The sequence below is a fragment of the Thermobia domestica genome, chromosome 4 (assembly GCF_964235325.1).
Source record: "Thermobia domestica chromosome 4, izTheDome1.hap1.1, whole genome shotgun sequence".
NCBI classification, from domain to species: Eukaryota; Metazoa; Arthropoda; class Insecta; order Zygentoma; family Lepismatidae; genus Thermobia; species Thermobia domestica.
In genome coordinates this window covers 279,282,640-279,303,552 of record NC_137457.1, presented here as the reverse complement: position 1 = coordinate 279,303,552, position 20,913 = coordinate 279,282,640, and the positions used below count along the sequence as shown (strand labels likewise).

Below are 20,913 nucleotides of genomic sequence, written 5' to 3'. Positions count from 1 at the left end.
GCGTACGGAAGGGGTTCAGGGTTTTGATACCCTTAAGCAATATTCAATGGATAAATAAGCACTATAATTATATATTAAAACGAACTCTTTTTAATATTCAAAGTGCGGATAGGCACGAAAAATTAAAATTATGCGAACTTCGAAATATCCTAAAACATACATTTTAAAATATTTAAAATCAAGGGAACAAACTTACTGCATGAGAATAACAACAATTAATATGCAGTACACTTTATCTTTAAACCAGAGTATTTATTTTTGTAATACAATACCACAAATAAATAAACCACATTTACTTCAACGTAAATTAACAAAGTACAATTGATTAGGATTAGGATTTAGATTTCTGGACATTCGGCATCTATGGCAATATTAGTCTGTCACTAGGATTATGAATTAGATTTCTGGGCTTTCGGCATCTATGGCAATGTTAGCCCGTCACTAGGGTTAGGATTAGATTTCTGGGCTTTCGGCATCTATGACCATGTTAGCCCGTCACTAGGATTATGAATTAGATTTCTGGGCTTTCGGCATCTATGGCCATGTTAGCCCGTCACTAGGATTATGAATTAGATTTCTGGGCTTTCGGCATCTATGGCCATGTTAGCCCGTCACTAGGATTAGGATTAGATTTCTGGGCTTTCGGCATCTATGGCCATGTTAGCCCGTCACTAGGATTATGAATTAGATTTCTGGGCTTTCGGCATCTATGGCCATGTTAGCCCGTCACTAGGATTATGAATTAGATTTCTGGGCTTTCGGCATCTATAATCATGTTAGCCCGTCACTAGGATTATTAATTAGATTTCTGGGCTTCCGGCATCTATGGCCATGTTAGCCCGTCACTAGGATTATGAATTAGATTTCTGGGCTTTCGGCATCTATGGCCATGTTAGCCCGTCACTAGGATTATGAATTAGATTTCTGGGCTTTCGGCATCTATAATCATGTTAGCCCGTCACTAGGATTATTAATTAGATTTCTGGGCTTCCGGCATCTATGACCATGTTAGCCCGTCACTAGGATTATGAATTAGATTTCTGGGCTTTCGGCATCTATGGCCATGTTAGCCCGTCACTACGATTAGGATTAGATTTCTGGGCTTTCGGCATCTATGGCCATGTTAGCCCGTCACTAGGATTAGGATTAGATTTCTGGGCTTTCGGCATCTATGGCCGTGTTAGCCCGTCACTAGGATTATGAATTAGATTTCTGGGCTTTCGGCATCTATGGTCATGTTAGCCCGTCATGTATGAGAGATGACGTCCTTTGGCGATCACACTATCCGTGGAAGCGGAAGGAGGAAAGGGTTGGGGAAGGAAGGAGCCTGAGACCTATATGTTAGGTACCATCTCGGTATTTCTTTGGTGTGAATGAGGAAAACCCAGGAAAATCTGACTCAGGATGGCTGATCTGAGAAAGCTTTTACACTTTTTCGACCAAGTGTCCTCACCGGGAATCATGTATTTTGGAAAACTCATTTAAATACAGTACAACACAAACACACCCGAATTAACACACAAAACCACATATACGAGTAAATAAATTAATTATTTATCACCTAATGACCTTCATGATCTTAGTTTGCTTTTGATTTGATTTGATGAGTTTTTACATGGACAACAAACTTATTAATTTCATTTATTGCGTGAAATATGTCATTAATAGCATTTGGTTCGACTCGACTCGACTCGAATTCGAGTCGAGACACACTTTGTAAAATGCGAGACGAGTCGAGACAAACGTGTTTCTCGACTCGAATTTTCGAGTCGAGACACGAGTCGAGTCGAGACAGCTCATAAAAATCTCGACTCGACTCGAATGTCTCGAAAATTTTTCTAAAGCTTTTAATATTATTATGAAGAAATTATTCACTCAGGAACAGCCTTGAAACCAATTCCAGCATTTATTACTTTAGAAAGGTACAGAACGTATAAATTTAATAGTTAATCTTCCGAGATCAAGATTTAATTTTCAGCTCAATTCAGTTAATTAAAACTAGTAATTAATGTCGTGATATTTGATTGTACTTCAAATATAATAATAATAATAATAATAATAATAATAATAATAATAATAATAATAATAATAATAATAATAATAATAATAATAATTGATTATCTAGTTTGTATAAAACTATTATCCGTACCCTATATCTAGTCTGTATAAGAACATTGCAATAAAGTGAACATCATAAATTGTCTGAATGAGCAATTGGCAGTCTATAGTAATTTAGCATAGTTATAACTATTGTGTTTTTATTTCCATGAACGATATAGGGCTCCATAACTTCTGGACAGGGCCAGATTTAAGGGCGTGCAAAGGTGCACGCTTTGTTGTAAATATACCTGTCTAAAATGAGAAGCTAGCAGTGAAAATACCGCGACATTGGTGTGTCGTGAATGGGCCACCGATGTACCGCGAGGATATCAAAACAAAATTATTAATTCTATAGCAATCAAATTGCAAAACGTAGGGGAAAATGTATATTTGTATTGCACATTACTATGAACCTCTACTATGAATCTATAATTTTAAGTTTCATGACGTGTTACGTTTCTGTACATTTCTAATGTTGAAAAAAGTATTTGTTATTGTTATGACCATTATTGCTTCTTTATCGTTACAGACTATTTCGTAACTTGAAAATTTAAAATATCATTCAATCCTTTCGATAAATTATTTACATTTGTGTTTTAAAAGTAAAATAGATTTATTTGTTCGTTCGTTATTTAATGATCTTCATTCTTAGTAAAAGGTTGGATACAGTTTTCGAAAGAGTAAGTGCGTTTGCACACGACAACGATAATATCGGTGGTCCCACCGATAATGTCGGCGGTGAAATCGACTTCAATGTATTCAAATCGTAGCTTGCACACGCCACCGATATTATCGGCCGTTCCTCCGACACGCAGATGCTGTCGGCCAAGCCCCCGATACTGTCGGCGGTACCGCCGACACCGATTTTGTCGGGGGCAATGTTTTCTTATGATTGGATGCACACGCCACCGATAATGTCGGCCGGCCAGCGGGTTAGATGAAGAGAGTGACAAGGCGCTGTGTATTATTGTTTTTTTTTTCCTTTGGAATTTTGTTGTTTTTCCATTTTTTCTATTACAATTGTATAATATTATTATTATCTTGTCCTATAAACAACTTTGGAACAGATTATTATTTTTTTACAGTCTCTGTTTTGGAGTAGCTAATTCCCTTTATTAAATAAATATATACGTAAAATGTGGGAAGTCTGAAGAGTACTGATTTCCCTCTAAATAGTTATCAAATAGAATATAGGAAATTTACATAACCAATTTCCGTTGATTATTTTCTACTCCCTTTTTTTTTCTTTCTCTCTCTCTCTCTCTTTGATTGTATCTTTTTAAACTACTAATGCATTTAAGTTTTATTATATTCTGGAAATTAATTCAAGCGTAATTTTCAGTTTGATACTCTGTGAACATAAGCATATGGAAAAATCCTGATTATTATTACTTTCTTTTATTTACATCAGAATTGTGTGCACACAATTTTCCCGGTCTCACTCGATAAGCAATGATTGAATAGAATATTTATTGACAAGTAGAATTATTATTATTATTATTTTGAAACGAACTTAGGATAATCAAACGTTCTTTTCAAAGCTCCCGAGGACAAGTGACTCATTTGGCATTCTCTTGATTGTGATCTCAAAAACAGGGATGTGACTCCACGCTTCACTTGTCGCACATCTTTTCTCTAACTTCCAACGCTACCCCCATGTAATTTTGTAATTTTTTACCAATGTGACTCATATATTCACGAATGTATTAATAGTCTTGATGACTACCGTATGCATAGTTTGACAAACTCTCCTCTGAACCGTCATTATTACGCTTCTTCACATTTTCAAACATTGTAACACCTTTATAACTTATACATGCCTTATGCGGGTTTGTTTAATAAGCAAGTTAAATGCTCTTTGTGATCCTAATGAAAAAAAAAAGTATTGGAAATATATTTACAAGCATATTTGTGAACCGCGGCGCAGTCTTACAAAGATTGAAAATCACTGTTCCAAGTTCTTTAATGTTCTTTGAAACGCAAGTTCATTTATTTTGATTCACTCATGGTCCAACTGAACCGATGTCACTCGTATAGGACTTCTGAACCATTTCCCGTATGCACAACCAGGCCGGTAGCCAGCCCAAAAATGTAGGGGGGAAGAGGCAGAAGTTAGGGATGGCCCGATCCAACCATATTATAGTTCATCACCATATTATAGGTCATTTGCAACCCTACCGTGAAAATTTTAGGAGGGGGCAGCAAAAATTTAGGGGGGCCGCCCCCCTAGACCCCCTTGGATACGGGCGGATAGGCCTGTCCACAACCTATAAAATTTTCAAAATCAGCCTCAACACTTTTATTTTCACTTCAAACATCAGTAAACAAGGTTCTTCCAAGGACACCTTCAAATTATTAACGTGTTCTGGGGGAGCCGGCACCGTTCTGAAGTTAAAATTCTATTCATTGTTGAAGATGATCTCTCGACTGAAGCGGTACCGATTGGAACAAGCACACGTTTTGTTGCCAGAGCTGACAAATTAGGAAATATAATGGATTTATATTCTTCACAGGAAAGTTTCATTAGAAATCCCTTGAAGAAACTTATTCTTTCAATCGTTTGAAAGTTCTATATTCAAATAGGACTTCTTCGCACAAAACATGAAATAATTGTGAAAAATCGCCTATTCAGGCTCGGATCAAGGCAGAAGTTTGGAGGGTGTTACTCGAAGTTTAGGGGTGACACCCCCTATCGGGGGGTCTGGCGGAATCCCTGACTGGATAAAACGCTTGTTTGTATAATTGTTCGTCAGAGTTAAAGCCCGTCGACGGGAAAAAACGTTCTTTTCCATTGAAAGTGATATTCTAGAAATTATTGCCGTAACGTATACCCACTCTTGAATATTTTAAAATCTTTTTAATAATAATAATAATAATAATAATAATAATAATAATAATAATAATAATAATAATAATAATAATAATAGACTTACCTTATTGCAACTGCCAACATTTCTATGGATGGAATACAGGGTCTCATTTCTGTATGCTGGCGTTGAATATGGTTTCCAATTCTTTCTATTAAAAAATCAAAAGTTTGTGTAGACATGCGATAGTAATTAAAAAATTTTGCATCGTCTTCGCGTAATTTCTCATATAGTGTATAAAAAGCACCTTCTACATAACGCACAGTTAATAATGGATGAACCCAAAGCTTTCGCGATCTACATTTCCTGTTTCTACGTCGTAAGTACAACAAGGCAAGAAGATATCTCTTGTTGATAGCTGGACTCATCTTCTCTCTTTCACGTCCTGTCCAATACTAGTCTCAGCGCCGACATTATCGGCCACGTGTGCAAACTATCGCCGACACCGATATTGTCGGGGCTTCCACCGATATTGTCGGCGACGTGTGCAAAGTACGCCGACACCGACACCGATATTATCGGGGCTTCCACCGATATTATCGTTGCCGTGTGCAAACGTCCTAAGCGTATTTTTAATAACCTGAGTCCAACATTTCATTGCAGTTGTTTTCTCCTTTTAAATTAGAATGAAAAATTAGCATAGTGATTTACCACGAGGAAAACCCAGCGATCGAGCTTTCTTCTCTGTGCGAAGGAGATCAGTAATCAAAGAAAAAAAATACCAGTGTGTTTTATATTTACAAATAATAATATCTATAAGTGTGCCGCGAGAATCCATGTTACACCCATAGTGTGCTGCAAGTTGAAAAAGGTTGGGAAACGCTGGTTTAGAGGAAAGAATAATTGGTACACTCCCTCCTCCCTGCTCTCTCTCTGCCTAGTATATTTTCTTTATTTTATTGTCTCCGAAACACCATTCCAGACAAATGCTTTTCGGTAGAAAAGTTAGAAACAAACCATCCCGCTCTTGGACAAAGTGGGCAACATGCGGTAGTCAGGTCAATGAACCTGCTTTGGAAATTTTCGTGCAATTTAGGTTACTGAGAGGGTGTAGTTTCTTTAACTAAGCCACCTTCTACTATGGCTCGTGCCATAAATAAGTCATCGTCTGATCATATGGGAAACACCGCTAGTTGTCCTTGCCTGACATCTGTTTCATATTTATATAGCAAATGTTTTTTTAATAGACGGTGTTGTATCTATCCAGAGAAATATCATCCACCCCTGTTCCCATTTGAAATGTTGCGGTTGACCCCCTTGAGCCTTATGATGGGAGCCCTGGGGGACTTGCTTCTTACAAAGTTCTCTTGGCCCTCGACATGAGTACATTACTGTGCAATTGAATTTGCAACATCTCTTTTCGCTTCGCAGCAATTTGAGATCACATTGTTCGATGCCATGTTAAGACAGCACATATTTGTGGCGTCCATTTAGAAAAACATGCTTCATATAGCAAATGTTTCCTATATATGTTGTTGCACATTCTATGATCAATCGAGAGAGGTAACACTCGGTCCCTGTTTCCTTTTGAAAATTTGAAGTTGGCTCCTGGGGCCCTATGTTGGGGATCCTGGGGGCACTTGCTTCTCACAGACTTTTATCACCCCCTGACATTGGTACATTCCTGGACAACTGGATCCGTCACATTTTTGTTCGTTTCGCAAATCTTTCAGGTCACAAAGTTTGATGGGACACCCTGCATATTCCCACATACGACCCAACCATGACATAATGTTCACTACTTCTATTATCGGTTGTTGGCTCAACCCAACCATTTCATGTTCCCCGACTTGACATTGCCTCAATCACTCTAACATTGATGCATTCCGAGTGATGCCTGTTGCCGGAATTTTCTTTTTCTGAAGCGAGTGGCCTAACTATATTAGACTTGTCTGGATGTCCATGGCCAGTCTTGCCAACTTTGGAACTCGTTTTTCTTTTCGACTCTAGGTACGTCGGTTTCCTGCATATTCGGTGCTTCTTGTTTTGTTCATTCTAATATGTACAGCCCCTGATCAAATGTGGCGCATTATGGCCAACTCCGTTTTTTCCGTATTTTTCGTACTTCTGTTTTTTTCTATTTTCTTTTGTTAGATTGTACCACTGATTAGATACGCCATATCTTATGTTCTACATGACAGGTTGACACTGAATATTGCACTCACTTCATATAGTGCTCTTTGCAAAACATGTACTTTTCATTGCAGTTGGCAACACTGTTAACCCCACTGGAGGCCTTCATTTGTTCCCTATTGTGGCAAGTCTCTTTCTATACATCACTTGTCAGCATTGTATTTTGCCGTGCCCCCCCTTTTTTGTGGAATTTGCACTTTTCCCCCTTGTCCAGCCTTGCTGTTTCCCGAACTTCCACCCCTTATATTTCCTGAGCCTATTGCTATGGGCAACTAATTTTTTGGGAATGCTCATCTCTGTTACAGCTCTTTCAATTGGCATAGGCCACACCTTTCACTGCAGCTATCATTTTCGGAAGGTTCCCTTGTGAGATCCGAACGAGACAGTTGTGTTCGCATTTGATATGTTATAACTAGACGAATCCCGAAGTTATACGTGTCACCGGGCGGGATATCGTGAGTTACAACATATTCAACGAACTTAAAAAGTTCGTTACTGAATTCTCTATGTCTGTGTGTCTATCTGTCCGTCTGTCTGTTATTTGCATTTTTTTCAATTTTGTACACTGCATTAGATAGAGCATCAAAAACTATTAGACAAAATGATTAAATTTTTCGCGTCAATCTAACCGTTCGCAAGATAGTGGCCAAAAAATGACCGATTTACAGAAATTTAAGCAGCCATATCTCGGGAACCGTAAGTCATAGAGAGATCATATTGGTGTTGATCAATATCTAAAAGGATGGTAAACATTTTGGTACCAAATAGTAACCGGTAGTCACTGTCCAACTGACCAGTGGTTTGGCCAATGGCCAGTTGGCCAGTGGCCACCAATTAATATCAGGACAAAAATGTTTAGCATTCTATTAGGGATTGATTACCACCAATATCATATCTCTATGGCTTACCGTTCCCGTGATATTGGCCAAAAACATGGCCAATTTCTAGATATTTAAAAAGCCATAGCTAGGAAATTACCTGCTAGAATAGTTTGAACCGAGTCATTTGTTCGGAAACGATTGGGTAAATGGAAAACTCGGTGAACATGTATCCCATCATTTTCAAGGCCACACTTTTTTGGGGTAAAAAGTTTGCCTCAGGGTTCCCCGCAGGGCCCCAGACGGGATCCAACTAAAAAGTTTCAAATGGCAATGGGGGTTAAGTAGCACATCGTTTGAAATCTATTGTAAAATGAAGGAAAATGGAGCAAGTCTCGACTCTCTACGACAACCCTGTGCAAAATGGCGGCGGGTCAAAATGAAAACAAAAACTTAATTGAAAAGTCCACGGCCACCCGTATAAATCGAAAATGGTGAGACAAATGTAAAAGCAAGAAAGGACGTGTGGCATTACGAGATCGAGCTGAAGAGAATTTCACAGTAAATATCAAGCTCAAGCTCGAATTAGTGAGAAACTTGACTAGTGTGATCCTCATTGAGATTAGCGAACGCGAGCTCCATTGAGGATAGAGAGCTTGAGCCCGAGTGAGTCACGGTTGCAAAATTACCAATTTTACTTCTTTCTTTCTTTCTTTCTTTCTTTTCTTTTCTTTTTTTTCCCTACTCCAATGCGTAAGGTTTATGAACAGCAGAAGTGCTTGCTAGAAAGACCATAATTAGCATTGCTTGAATTATCCATAGACTAGGAACTGCTTAGATATCTAATGCAACTTACGTTCGCATTTTAACAATTCAGGTTGTAATTAAAACCTTGAATACTGAGCAGATGAGCACGCAGAATGTTTTGTTGGGGTGTATTTCTAATACGCAATTAATTCTTCGTAAACAAATACAACTCTATAGTATCTGAAGCGGCTTGAGTTGGATTGAATGAAAACGTGAACATGTATTCGAACTGCGGAATGTATTGTTAATTATCATGAACTGGAACAATTAGAAAAAAATGGAAGCGCGACTGATGAGCACCAAACATCAAAATTTCACAAGGCATGGTCAAAGCTCACACCTCAAAGACCAGAAAAAAAGATTGCCCCATCAACTAACCGTTGTCTTGTCCAAGTCAGTTGCTTCTTTTCATTGTGAAATTTCCTGCAAGTTAATCAGAATGTTGAAAATTTCCTACATTTTAAATTTATTTAGTATGTACTGATCAGTCAGAGCATTATGACTATCAACCTACTATCGATATAATTTCCGTCCAGGCGATATCTGTGTCACCTGCCGACGAATGCCTGCTAGTCAGTCACGCGTACGGTGCATGTAGTATCAATGAGAGTGCTGGCCGTGTGTAGAATGGGGAAGGCGCGCGATCTGAGTTTGACCGAGGGCAGGTTGTAATGACCCACATACTCGGCAGGAGAATTTCGGAAACTGCAGGACTTGTCGGATGTTCGAGGAGTGCTGTGGTGAGTGTCTTCAACAAGTCGCGAAACCAAGGGAAAACGACGTCCAAACGTCGAGGGGTTGGGCGCTCCTACCTCATTACAGATGTCGGACGTCATAGGCTGGGCAGACTTGTAAAACAAGACAGGCAGCGAACTGTGGCAGAACTAACATCATACTTTATTACTGGGCAAAGTACAAGTGCGTTTGAACACACAGTGCACCGAACACCCCTAACGATGGTCCTCCGAAGCCCATGTCCCATCTATGTGCGAATGTTAACACCACGACATCGGCAACTGCGACTGAAATGAACACATGACCATCGTCATTAAACCTTGGCACAGTGGCAGAGCGTTGCATTGTCTGATGAATCCCGATACTTTCTTCATCATGACGATGGGAGGGTGCGAATTCGTCGTGTTTCAAGAGAACAGTTCTTTGACACCTGTACTGCGGGACGGAGACAAGCTGGCGGTGGCTAATTATGCTCCGGAAAACATTCACGTGAGCATCTATGTGTCTAGTGAAGCTCGAGCAAGGCACCATGACGGCACACACTGCTTGCAGACGACGACCATGTTTCCCAACGATAGTGGCATTTTTCGAAAAGATAATGCACCATATCACAAGGCCAGGATTGTGATGGAGTGGTTCGAGGAACACAGGGACAAGTTCCAAGTGATGTGCTGGCCGCCCAACTCGCCTGATCTGAACCTAATCGAACACAAATGGGATGTGATTGAACATGACTTCAGAGCGCATCGCCCCTCTTCCCGGAATTTACGGGAATTAGATGACCTGTGTGCAAGGGCGCCCATCCTGGGGGGCCGAGGGGGCCCGGGCACCCCCAAAGCTCATGTGAGCCCCCGCATTGTATTTTGAATATACAATATTTGGCATAATTTGAATACAATTTGTCTTAAAATCCTCATATATGTGCCTTCTGCATCTGAATGCCCCCCACATTTACAGAAAAATCGGCGCCCTTGCCTATGTGTACTAATCAACTCTCTCCAGTGACCTTTCAAGGATCATTGCGTCCATGCCAAGACGCGTCGCCATTGTTATCCGAGCCAAAGTTGGACACACTGACAATAAGGTAGGTAGTCATAATATTCTGGCTGATGTGTGCGTATATTTTAACTCGTATATTTTGTCTCGACTCGAATTTCGAGACGTCTCGACTCGAATTCGAGTCGAGTCGAGACAGAGACTGTCGAGTCGAGACACGAGTCGAGACAGAAACATATTTTCGAGTCGAGACACGAGTCGAGACAACATTTTCTCGAGACGAGTCGAGACAGGCTTAAATCTCGACTCGACTCGACTCGAATGCATCCCTATCAATAAACCCTCTTAAGTTTTCAATCATTTTGGAGACTTCAGGTGAATTTGGCACACGTTCTTCCTCCTGTGCCCATTAAAAACTTTTCTCAGGATCACAACATCTACAACATATCACAGTTTCATTCATTTTCATCGAAATCCAGAATAACACTATCTTTACTGCTGCTTTCAAAAATGTGGCCCTGTAGTAGCCAAACGATCACTGATTGGTGGTTATCCCGATTAAGACTTTTTTTCAGGATCACGGGTTTAGTCATTTTTACCGAAATCCAGAATATCGTTATCTTCGGCTGTTTTCAAAAAAGTGGCTCTGTAGTGGCCAAACGGTCAGTGATTTGTGGTTGTGCTCATTGAGACTTTTTTCTCAGGAACACCATATTTACAACATAATATGGTTTTAAGCAATTCCACCGAAATCCAATTCCCATAAGGATTGTGCGGGGTTCTTTGTCATTTCGAAGGGGCCATAGCCCCTGCAACCCTTTTCTCGTAAAAACGGCAAAACCCGTATTTCTTACTTTGAAGTCATCTTTGCATCGGCAGAGTTTCGTTTCTTTAAATTGACCCTTTTAATCAAGGGGACCTTTTTCGAATAGGGGGTCTTTGCCGCACTTAACCTATTTTCCGCAAGAAACAGAAAATACGTGTCGATTTATTTCGATTTGCTATACATGTGCCAAGTTTGAAGAAAATTGGATGAGGAGAAACCCTTGTGAAGCTATCTCCTTTACACTTTCACTTTTTGGACAGGTTTTTGCCCCATAGTCTTCAATTACACTGCAAAATAATTTATTGTAGAATATGTGAAGCACAGTTAATGTTCTAGGTATGTATTAATTGAAAATTTGGAGCGAAGCGATTAACTCTTATTGATTGTTCATAGTTTTTTTTTTTTTTAGTGCATAAATTGTTTTCATGAACAGAAACAATATGCAAATAGTTGAATTTGACATATCAGGAAAGCATAATGGCGTGGAAAAATTGTGTTCGCAGAACAAAACGAAACGGGCTTCATACTATTTTACATTGTTTACAATGAGAATTCGTGCTCCAAATGCTTTTCCAAAGTTTTAGTCTACAGGCATCCCGTTTTTCGGTGATTATTCCTCAATGGTATTTCCGATCTGGATATGTGACACCCTTACGTCATTCAGCGTGCGCTGTCGAATCACCATCACAAATTTGAAGAATGGTTCAGGCATCTCGGAGATCCAGTTTTTTGGTGATTATTCCTCAATGGTATGTCCGATCGAGGCATGCGACTCCTTACGACACTCAGCATGCTCTCTTGAATCAGCATGTCAAATTTGGCTAAGAACGGTTCAGGCATCTCGGAGGAATATCCTGATAAACGAACGCCTAAGTCGAGTACAGAGGAGCTTCGCTCCAATTATTATCTGTAAGCCGTTCTCTCTAGTGTAATATCTAGGTCGCGTGCCTTGGATGCACTAGGAGTCGTGTTTTGTTCTGGTGAAAGAACATCGAAAGTACTACAGTGGTTGAGATTCCACTTAAAACTAGGGATGGCCAGAACCGGTTCCTGGTTGAACCGGTTTTCGGGTTTGAACGGATCCGGCTCTAGAAAATCCGGTTCCGGAACCGGTTTTTCGGATCCAGGTCTGGAACCGGTTCCTAAGATCCGGTTCTGGAACCGGTTTTTTCGGATCCAAGTCTGGAACCGGTTCCTAAGATCCAGTTCTGGAACCGGTTTTTCGGATCCAGGTCTGGAACTGGTTCTGAAAACCGGATCTCCGAGAACCGGTTCCTCGCGGAACCGGTTCCGCCAGAACCGGAACTTTGTGGCCATCCCTACTTAAAACTGTAGGTCTCGCCCTATATAGCCTCGCCGCTAATAGAGGACGTTGATATCAACCAATCGAATTATCTTTTTGATATTGGACGTAATTTAACATGTTTTGTATGATTTTTTTCTTTTTAAAAAAGCAGCAGTAAACTATACGAAAATTTGTTGTATGAGAAATCTGAATCGCAAGACTGTTTTACTTTGTATATTCAAATGAACAGTTTGTGCTTGAAGAGTATTATTGTGTGAGTCAAAATAGGGACGTCTGAGTTCTAGTTAGACTCACGTTAAACTAAAATATCTGGGACGTTAAACTATACTCCTTTTCTTTTCCCAATTAAAGTAGCCTATATATTAGATCAAATAAAAGGATATTGTAATTTTCAGACCAAACTAAAAATTCATACACGTTTGGATGGTCATATAATCCTAAAGTACGTTTCCTATTTAGTTTTATACTTCCTTCCCAATAAATAAATATACAATTTTTATTTCTAAGACGTTTACTGATATTTTGGTTGTCAGCATTTTCCTCTCGCTTTTTGCTTTCTTTCAGTTGAGTTAGAATGAGTTTTGTGTATCGCATGCTTTATGAAACACCAGAATTATTAAAGATGGGATCGATGTCCATGACCCTGGTCCCATCCATACCAGAACTAATTTAAAAGATTAGAGCCAAAGACTATTGCTCAATTAGTGCTGACGACTCGTAGTGTTAAAAAAAAATTAGTGCTGTTACACAAATGTCAAAAACAAAAAAGATTCTGGGTGGGGCTGGGTTCACGCTAGTCCCACCCATTCAATGGATTGAGATGAAACTCATACACGAAGTTAGTATTGAATTAGTGCTGACGATACCACAAACAAACAAACAAAAAAATAGTGCTATTCATCTTATCATAAAAATGATGGATCGATTGTCTTCTTTGATGATGCCGCTATTAAATATTTTTGTGTCTTTTGGCTTTCTGATAAGAGCACTAATTTTCTTTCTATGCGGTATCGTCAGCACTACTTCAACACTAACTTCATGTATCAGTTTCATCTCAACCCGTTGAATAGGTAGGGTTAACGTGAACATAGACCCACCCAGAATCTTTTTTTGTCTGTTTGTTTGTTTTTTAACGTTTGTGTAACAGTAGAATTTTTTGTAACACTACTGGTCCTCAGCACTAATTTAGTACTAATTTTTAGCATATGCTTTAAAATTAGTGCGGGTGTGGGTGCGGCCAGGTTGACGGACACATAGGATCGACCCATTATTAACCTGGGGTTCCAACCACGACCGGGTGTTGAATCCCGTGCAGTGGCGGATGCACGGACTATCATGCAAGATCAACCCTCAAACTCCCTCGTAGCTATATGGTTAGCGTCCGCGTCCGCGGGAGATCCGGATGTGATTCCTGTTGATAGCTCACGTGGTTTTTATTCTATGTTAAGCACTCGAAGCATGACTCATATAGCCTCCCTGCTGAAAGGGACGCTAAACTAGAACTCAACGAACCAATCAAGATCAAACCTCACAATGTAAGTCGTTTTCCACACTCTCTCTCCTCCAAGGGAACATTAAAAATTCTCTGTGTAATTTTCTCGTAAATACATATAAAATTCTGATGAGTAAATTAGACAGTATTTTTTCTTTAGATGGATTTTATTCTTGTTCTCTAAGAAAATGACATTTCATTTTATTTTGTCCTCGCCTGAATGCACGCATGATTCGAAGACACATTCTTTAAGAATGGAAAGGATATTGCCTGCACAAACAATTTCACTAAATACTGATTTCTTTAACACTACGAGATTACGTAGATATACTATTGGGACTATTCTTTGATTTGTATGAAGTTATCAAAAGAAAATTAAGGAAAGTGGTTGACGGGTGTGATGAGCAACCTTTTAAATAAATAAAAGAAACGAAAAAACTTACTTGTGTCGCTGTCGATCCTTTTGAGGCATTGCCAATGGTGTAACGAGCCTTCTGAATGGACCACAAAGGTTTCTTGAAAAATGTGAGCTGAAGTATAAAATAATAAATAAATAAACGTATATATATTATTACTTCTACATACTGTTGCCCACGAGACGAGAAACGTCTTGTCTCGTCTCGAAAACGAGGTGAGAATCGAGACGAGAAACTCTCATTCCGTTTTTGAGACGTGAATCGGAACAAGATGAGAAATTTTTAGTCCCGCAGGCAATACTAGTTTGCCAAGTCTTACACCTCAAATACTGCTTTAGTGTGACATGATTCATAGTATAAAAACCACAAAGTGATGAAGTGATTGTACGAACACAACGAAGAGCATTTATCAACGTATTAAAGCTATGCAAGTCAGTCCAAAATATACTCCAATAATAAATATAACTTAAATGTTGTTATATCACATACTCTTCGTGGACCTCTCGTGAGGCAAAAGGATTCTAAAAACTTATAGGATAAAGTTAAGCTAATATCAGAGCATAAACTTTGTACATAAATTCACAAAAAGATCCGAGAGGAAAAGAGGAAGTTTTTTCGAGAATCGAGACGGGACTTGTCCAAACTTTTACGACACAAGACGAGAAAACAGCATTTCTCGTAAACATCATGGATCATACAAATCAACACTTGGACGAATCCTTCTCCTTCCTCTATCCTAAATTATCAAGAAGAGGAACTGAAAATTTAAGGAAACCAATAAAATTTTAGAAATCACACGGAAAATACCAGAAGGTGAAGAATAATCTAATAAATTGAAAAAAAATATACTGAACAAGTGTGTTGGAAACAAAAATTTTATATAAGAAAAGTAAAACAGACACACACTAAAAGGTGTTATTCAAATTATGTACACTCATGTCCAAAATTATTGTCGCATATCTATAACTGTTTTCTTCTAAGAATATAATTTGATAATGATTTTGCAGAGTATTTTTAATACTGATAATATGTGTATAATCAGGAAATGTATATTTGTGGTAAATTTCATAGGAAAAGAATTATAAATACGAAAATTAAAATGACTAAAAGAAAATGTCACTAAATGGACAAGAAATTTTGTTTTTCGTTTTATTGTTCTTATTTACTGCTCTTTTGACATGAAATTTACCACATACTCGTCTTTGCCGATTATACACATACTAACATTATAAGAAATACCGGGCGAATTCGTTAACAAATTATATTCCTACAACAACATATTTATAGTCATGCGACAATAATTTTGGACATGAGTGTACACCTTTAGTGGGGGAGTGTGTTGGAAACAAAAAACTTATTTAAAAAGGGGGAAAAATGGATATGCTACTTTGTTACAAAATTTTAATACTTGAGTGTAAGAATTATATTTAAAGGTGCAGTGTTAGCTGTTATTAAGTTGTTTTTTTTTGTGAATTAACGTTATAATTTAAATAGGATTAAAGTATAAACTCTTGCAAAAGTAGAAGAATATAATAGTATTTTTTATATTTATTTAATTAGTTGTTATTATCTTTTACTTGTGTTATTTTTTGTAATAAAGTGTAAAACAATTAATATTGTGGCGTGCCGAAGTTGTATGGAAAGTGATGGTAGGTTTATAATTTTTTTTATACATAGTGAAGTAAACGCTGAGACATAAGTGCATGTTAAGTTATGTTGAAGTTGTATAAGTTTTGATTTTTGTTTTGAATGTGATATTTTTGTTTGAATAAATTGAATATTTATAAGAAAAGCTGAATTTAGCTTATTAAATTAGCTGAAGTTAGCTGCAATTAGCTTATGAATTTATATTGTATGATATTGCTGAAATGGTAAGATTTTTTTGCTATATACCTTAAACTTGAAGAAAAAAATTTTGGGAAGTGATTTTTTAAATTTAATAGTTGTTTTCAACGTATGTGACTAAGAAGGATATAAGTAATATTATTTGTAATAACGTATGTTTAGGTTAAATTTTGAACACCCTTTTTTCGTAGTTATTATAATTTGGAGAGTTGATTTAGTCATTTAAACCGTGTTATATGGTAGTACGCATAGTGATTAAAATTTCTGTTAGGTTTTATTTAATTTGTAATGGTTATAGTTATGTATTTTCATAATTTTAATAGAATGTTTTTATTGTGTTTTAATTGTAGTTTATATTTGCCCTTAAATTTTATTTTATTAGTGATTTTAAAGTTAACATATGCTAAACTATATGTTTAGTAGGTTTATTAGACGTGTGTTTTTGTATATATTTTGATTTTATTTTGATGGGCTTTAGTCTGAGTTTTTATTTTATTTTATTTTATTTTATTTATTTATTTATTTATTTATTTATTTATTTTTTTTTTAGTATTGGAGAGTTTAGGCCTGTTTAATATAAAACCATTTGTTGAAACTTTTTCTTTGTTTATTGGCAAATTTAATAGTTGTTTGAGTAAGGAATTGAGTAAATAGCATATCCATTTTTTTTCGCTTTTTTTTTTAATAAAATGTTTGTTTCCAACACAGAAGGAATGAGTAAATACGCGAAAAGGATCTAACAAGCAATGTTTTTCAAGTGTCAAACTCCGATTTGCTTGAAACTCCTGAAGTGAATAAAGGAATCAAAAGTAGGACATGCATGTTTTTTCATATCGGCCAACGTGGGGTATGAAGCGGGTAAACACTCCCTAAACTGCAAACATTGGGCAATATAATACCATGTCGAAAAGGCCACAACGAACAACGATTTTTCACGTTACGATTTTTCTGTTTTGATTTCGTCCATTAATGGAGCCTTCTTCGCCCCTCCTTCTCTTTCTTGTCACCATTCCCTCATGGTACACTTCCTTCATAGCCAATATTCTAACCAGTTTCTCTTCCTTTTCTCAATAATATCTAAAAGTGTTCTTTCCCACCATCTCCATCACCCTCTCATTCGTTTTCTTCCTGATTCCTTCTCACCATTCTTCGAAAGCTTCCAGTCGTTTTTCATCATTTTTGCGTTATGTCTATGTTCCCTCCCCCCATACAGTATAATACTCCACATGAAACGTTTTATGAGTCTTTTTCTTAGTTCTTTATAAACAGGGGGTTCTTTATAAACGATAAATCAGGGGGGTCGGTGGCTCAGTGGTACAGCGTTCACTTCCGGTGCTTGGGGTCCCTGGTTCGATACCAGCTCGCGCCGTGTGGACATTGTGGTGGACAAACACCGTGTTCGTGGGTTTTCTCGGGGTTCTCCCGTTTCCTCCCACTTTCTTCATTAAACCATTTCACTCATTTCTCATTATCACCGTCTCCTTTAGCCCAAACGGCATAAAAATGGGACGTTAAACTTAAAGGTTTTTGTAAATAATGTTATGTTATTTAAAATAGAGAGAACACGAGAAGCGGAAAAATAAATGAAAATAAAAAATAACAAAAATTCTCATTGAAAGAAAACCCAAGAATGTGGTTTGCATCAGAAAAACCTCTCCGTATTACAAAGGAAAATATTATGGGAAAATGAAAAGAAGAAAACGAACATATTCATAAAATGCCAATTGAGAGCAGATTTACAACAGAGTTTCATATATAAACCCAATGCACAAATAATTCTTTCTTCACTAAATCTCTCCTTAGTCCTTGAAGAATACTTCTTTATGGGTGGAGTTGTATTCTTGGTACAGATTCACTTTAGGAGTGCTTAACTGTTATGAATATTAATAAAGTACTTTCTTTGCAACTATTTCTTCATAACTGCCTAAAAAATCATTTTTTACTTGTACTAGGTACACTCAATGGGATTCGAATCTGTAGCCAATGGTTAGAAGTCGCGCGACTGAGTACGGCGAAATTACTGCTCATTGTAATTTCTAGATTGACACTTGTACAAAATTTTATACATTCGAAATACACAACAGAATAAACGAGAGGAAGTATGTAAAACAGAATGTACCTTGCAGTTTAATATTTTCTGTGGAATGTACTTTTGTTCTGATACTTCTGCATGATATCCTAAGTGCCTCCAGTAGACCTACTCATTACGGCATTAATGCCGAAGTTGGGCGTCCGCTTTCTCCACGTTTTTTCGCTGTTATCTCCTTTGCACACTTTCTGCAATTTGTTATTAGGTTCATTAATCCGTAATCTTCACAAACTTTTAAAAGATTTTGCTCGTTATCAACGTATTGCTTCACAAATGTTAAAACTGTTAATTTATTGCCCTTGTACATTCGCCATGTTGATAACATAAATACTCGTTTCTTTTCCACAATGCAACTGTTCGGTTACTTTGCGCCAAGTAGTTCCCTCCGCCGTATAGTCCCATGTTTATAACCGCTTATATATAACACATAAACAGATTTTTCGAGACTCTTATATATTATCAAGCACACAAACGATCAGATTATCCATATCTTTCCTGTAAATTTTAAAAATTTTGCTGGAAACAGACGCCCAACTTTGGAACTTAACCCTTCATTACTGTAGCAAGTACACAATACAACCATCACCAGGTAAATCTCGGACACTTGTATGGTTGCACATTATCAGTAAACACACTCCCTTCACATTCTATATTTCACTTTATTCCCTCTCCATTTAGTGCTTCATGGTTTCCTTATCGAGGAACTGGTACTTATAATGACCCCTTTTATTCATCTATTTCTATCAACACACACATCTCACAAATAAGATCTCCACACATTTGGATTACTGGTGCTGTGCTCTATCTAATTAATATTACATATTTTTCCGTAAATTTTACAAATATAAGGACTCCTATTGTAAATCATTACGGGAAATTGAGTGTAGATAATAATAAGTGAGTAAATTTAATTATTTCTATCTCCGAAAAGCTTGAGAAAAATCGATACAATTGGTCAATTGTCCTTTGAAAATGAGTTTTGACTATGCGTAAAGTTACATCCATAAATATATAATATCTACTATCAACACATAATACTTACCGACCGCATATTATATATATTTCTCCCCATAATGCGTGATATCATGAACAGATTTGCCATGTTCTCATCTATTTACTTGTAATAACAAACAAAGTTTTCTCTATTATATGTTACTATATGTATTGTATTTTAAGGGATATCTCACTTTCTTTCAAAAGTTTCAATGGGCTATTGCTCGATTTGTAGAAATATTGTTCGCCCAACACGCTTCTGCAACTACAGTTCTAGGCAGTAATTTGTTTTAAAAACTTTAGAAGTAAATTAACTATTGATGGTTACTTCATTTTGTTTCGTTAAATGCTCTTATTCAGTGCAGTTTTACTATACGGATCCCTAGATTGTAAAACGTACAGAAAAAATATGGACAACTCTTTAATTTGCCCATTTCATTTCGAGAACAGAACCGAACCAACCCTTGCGGGACTTCTAACCCGTTTCTACTACTATTACTACTTTTACTCCTACTCCACCTACTACTACTACTACTACTACTAATACTATGGATCCGTATAGTGAAACTGCACAGCTTATTCGTAGTGGCCGTGTAATAATCTTCAGAAATTTAGACTGCATAAACAAATTAGGGGAGAAAAGTAATTAAAAATTTTAAACCCCTCTCTATTAATAATTATTCAGCATGGTACTCACAAGGGAGGGTCACGCAGTGGCTCCGCTGAGATCCGAACGAGACAATTGTGTTTGCATTTGATATGTTATAACTAGACCTATCCCAAAGTTATTCGTGTCCCCGGGCGGAATGACGTGAGTTACAACATATTTTGTAATGTAAAAGCTACAAAAAAAAAAAAAAAAAAAAAAATACCTGGCAGAATAGTTTGAACCGAGTCATTTGTTCAGAAACGGTTGGGTAAATGGAAATCTCGGCCAAAACGTATCCCATCATTTTTAAGGACAAACTTTTTGGAGTAAAAAACACTTTGCCCCAGGGTCTCCCGCAGTGTCCTAAACGGGGTCAACTCAAAATTTTCAAATGGCAAGGGCGGTTAAGTAGCACATCGTTTGAAAGCTGTTGTAAAATGAAAAAAATGGACCAAGTCTCGACTCTCTACGACAACCCTGTGAAAAATGGCGGCGGGTCAAAATGTAAACAAAAACTATGGCCACCCGTATAAATCGGAAACGGTGACACAAATATGAAAACACTAAAGGAAGTGTGGTATTATTTTCAAAGTACAACGATATAAGTTAAAACATCTTGTCCCAGGGTCCCAAGTGGGGTTCAACTAAAAAGTTCCAAATTTCAAGAGGGGTTAAGTAGCACATTGTTTGAAAGCTCTTGTTAAATGAAAGTAGATAGAGCAAGTCTCAACTTTCTATGATTTCGCTGTGCAAAATTGGGGCTTGTCAAACTATAAACAAAAGCTTAATTGAAAATCCATTGCCACCTTGAATCCAAGATGGCCGCTTAAAAACTATATCG

At 37.5% G+C, this 20,913-nt stretch overlaps 1 protein-coding gene across 1 annotated transcript in view; it reads right to left on the bottom strand.

Moving 5' to 3' along the window:
- Positions 1 to 19,635, bottom strand: part of LOC145684090 (succinate dehydrogenase [ubiquinone] flavoprotein subunit, mitochondrial-like) — a 109,197-nt gene extending 89,562 nt beyond the window's left edge. Inside the window, exons 1-2 of the mRNA XM_081755975.1 lie at positions 19,473 to 19,635; positions 14,524 to 14,610 (exon numbers count right to left, since the gene is read on the bottom strand). Of these exons, the coding sequence (XP_081612101.1) occupies positions 14,524 to 14,610; positions 19,473 to 19,532 (147 nt within the window). The 5' untranslated portion in view covers positions 19,533 to 19,635. The remainder of the gene's footprint in view (positions 1 to 14,523; positions 14,611 to 19,472) is intronic.
- Between the last annotated feature and the right edge of the window lie 1,278 nt (positions 19,636 to 20,913).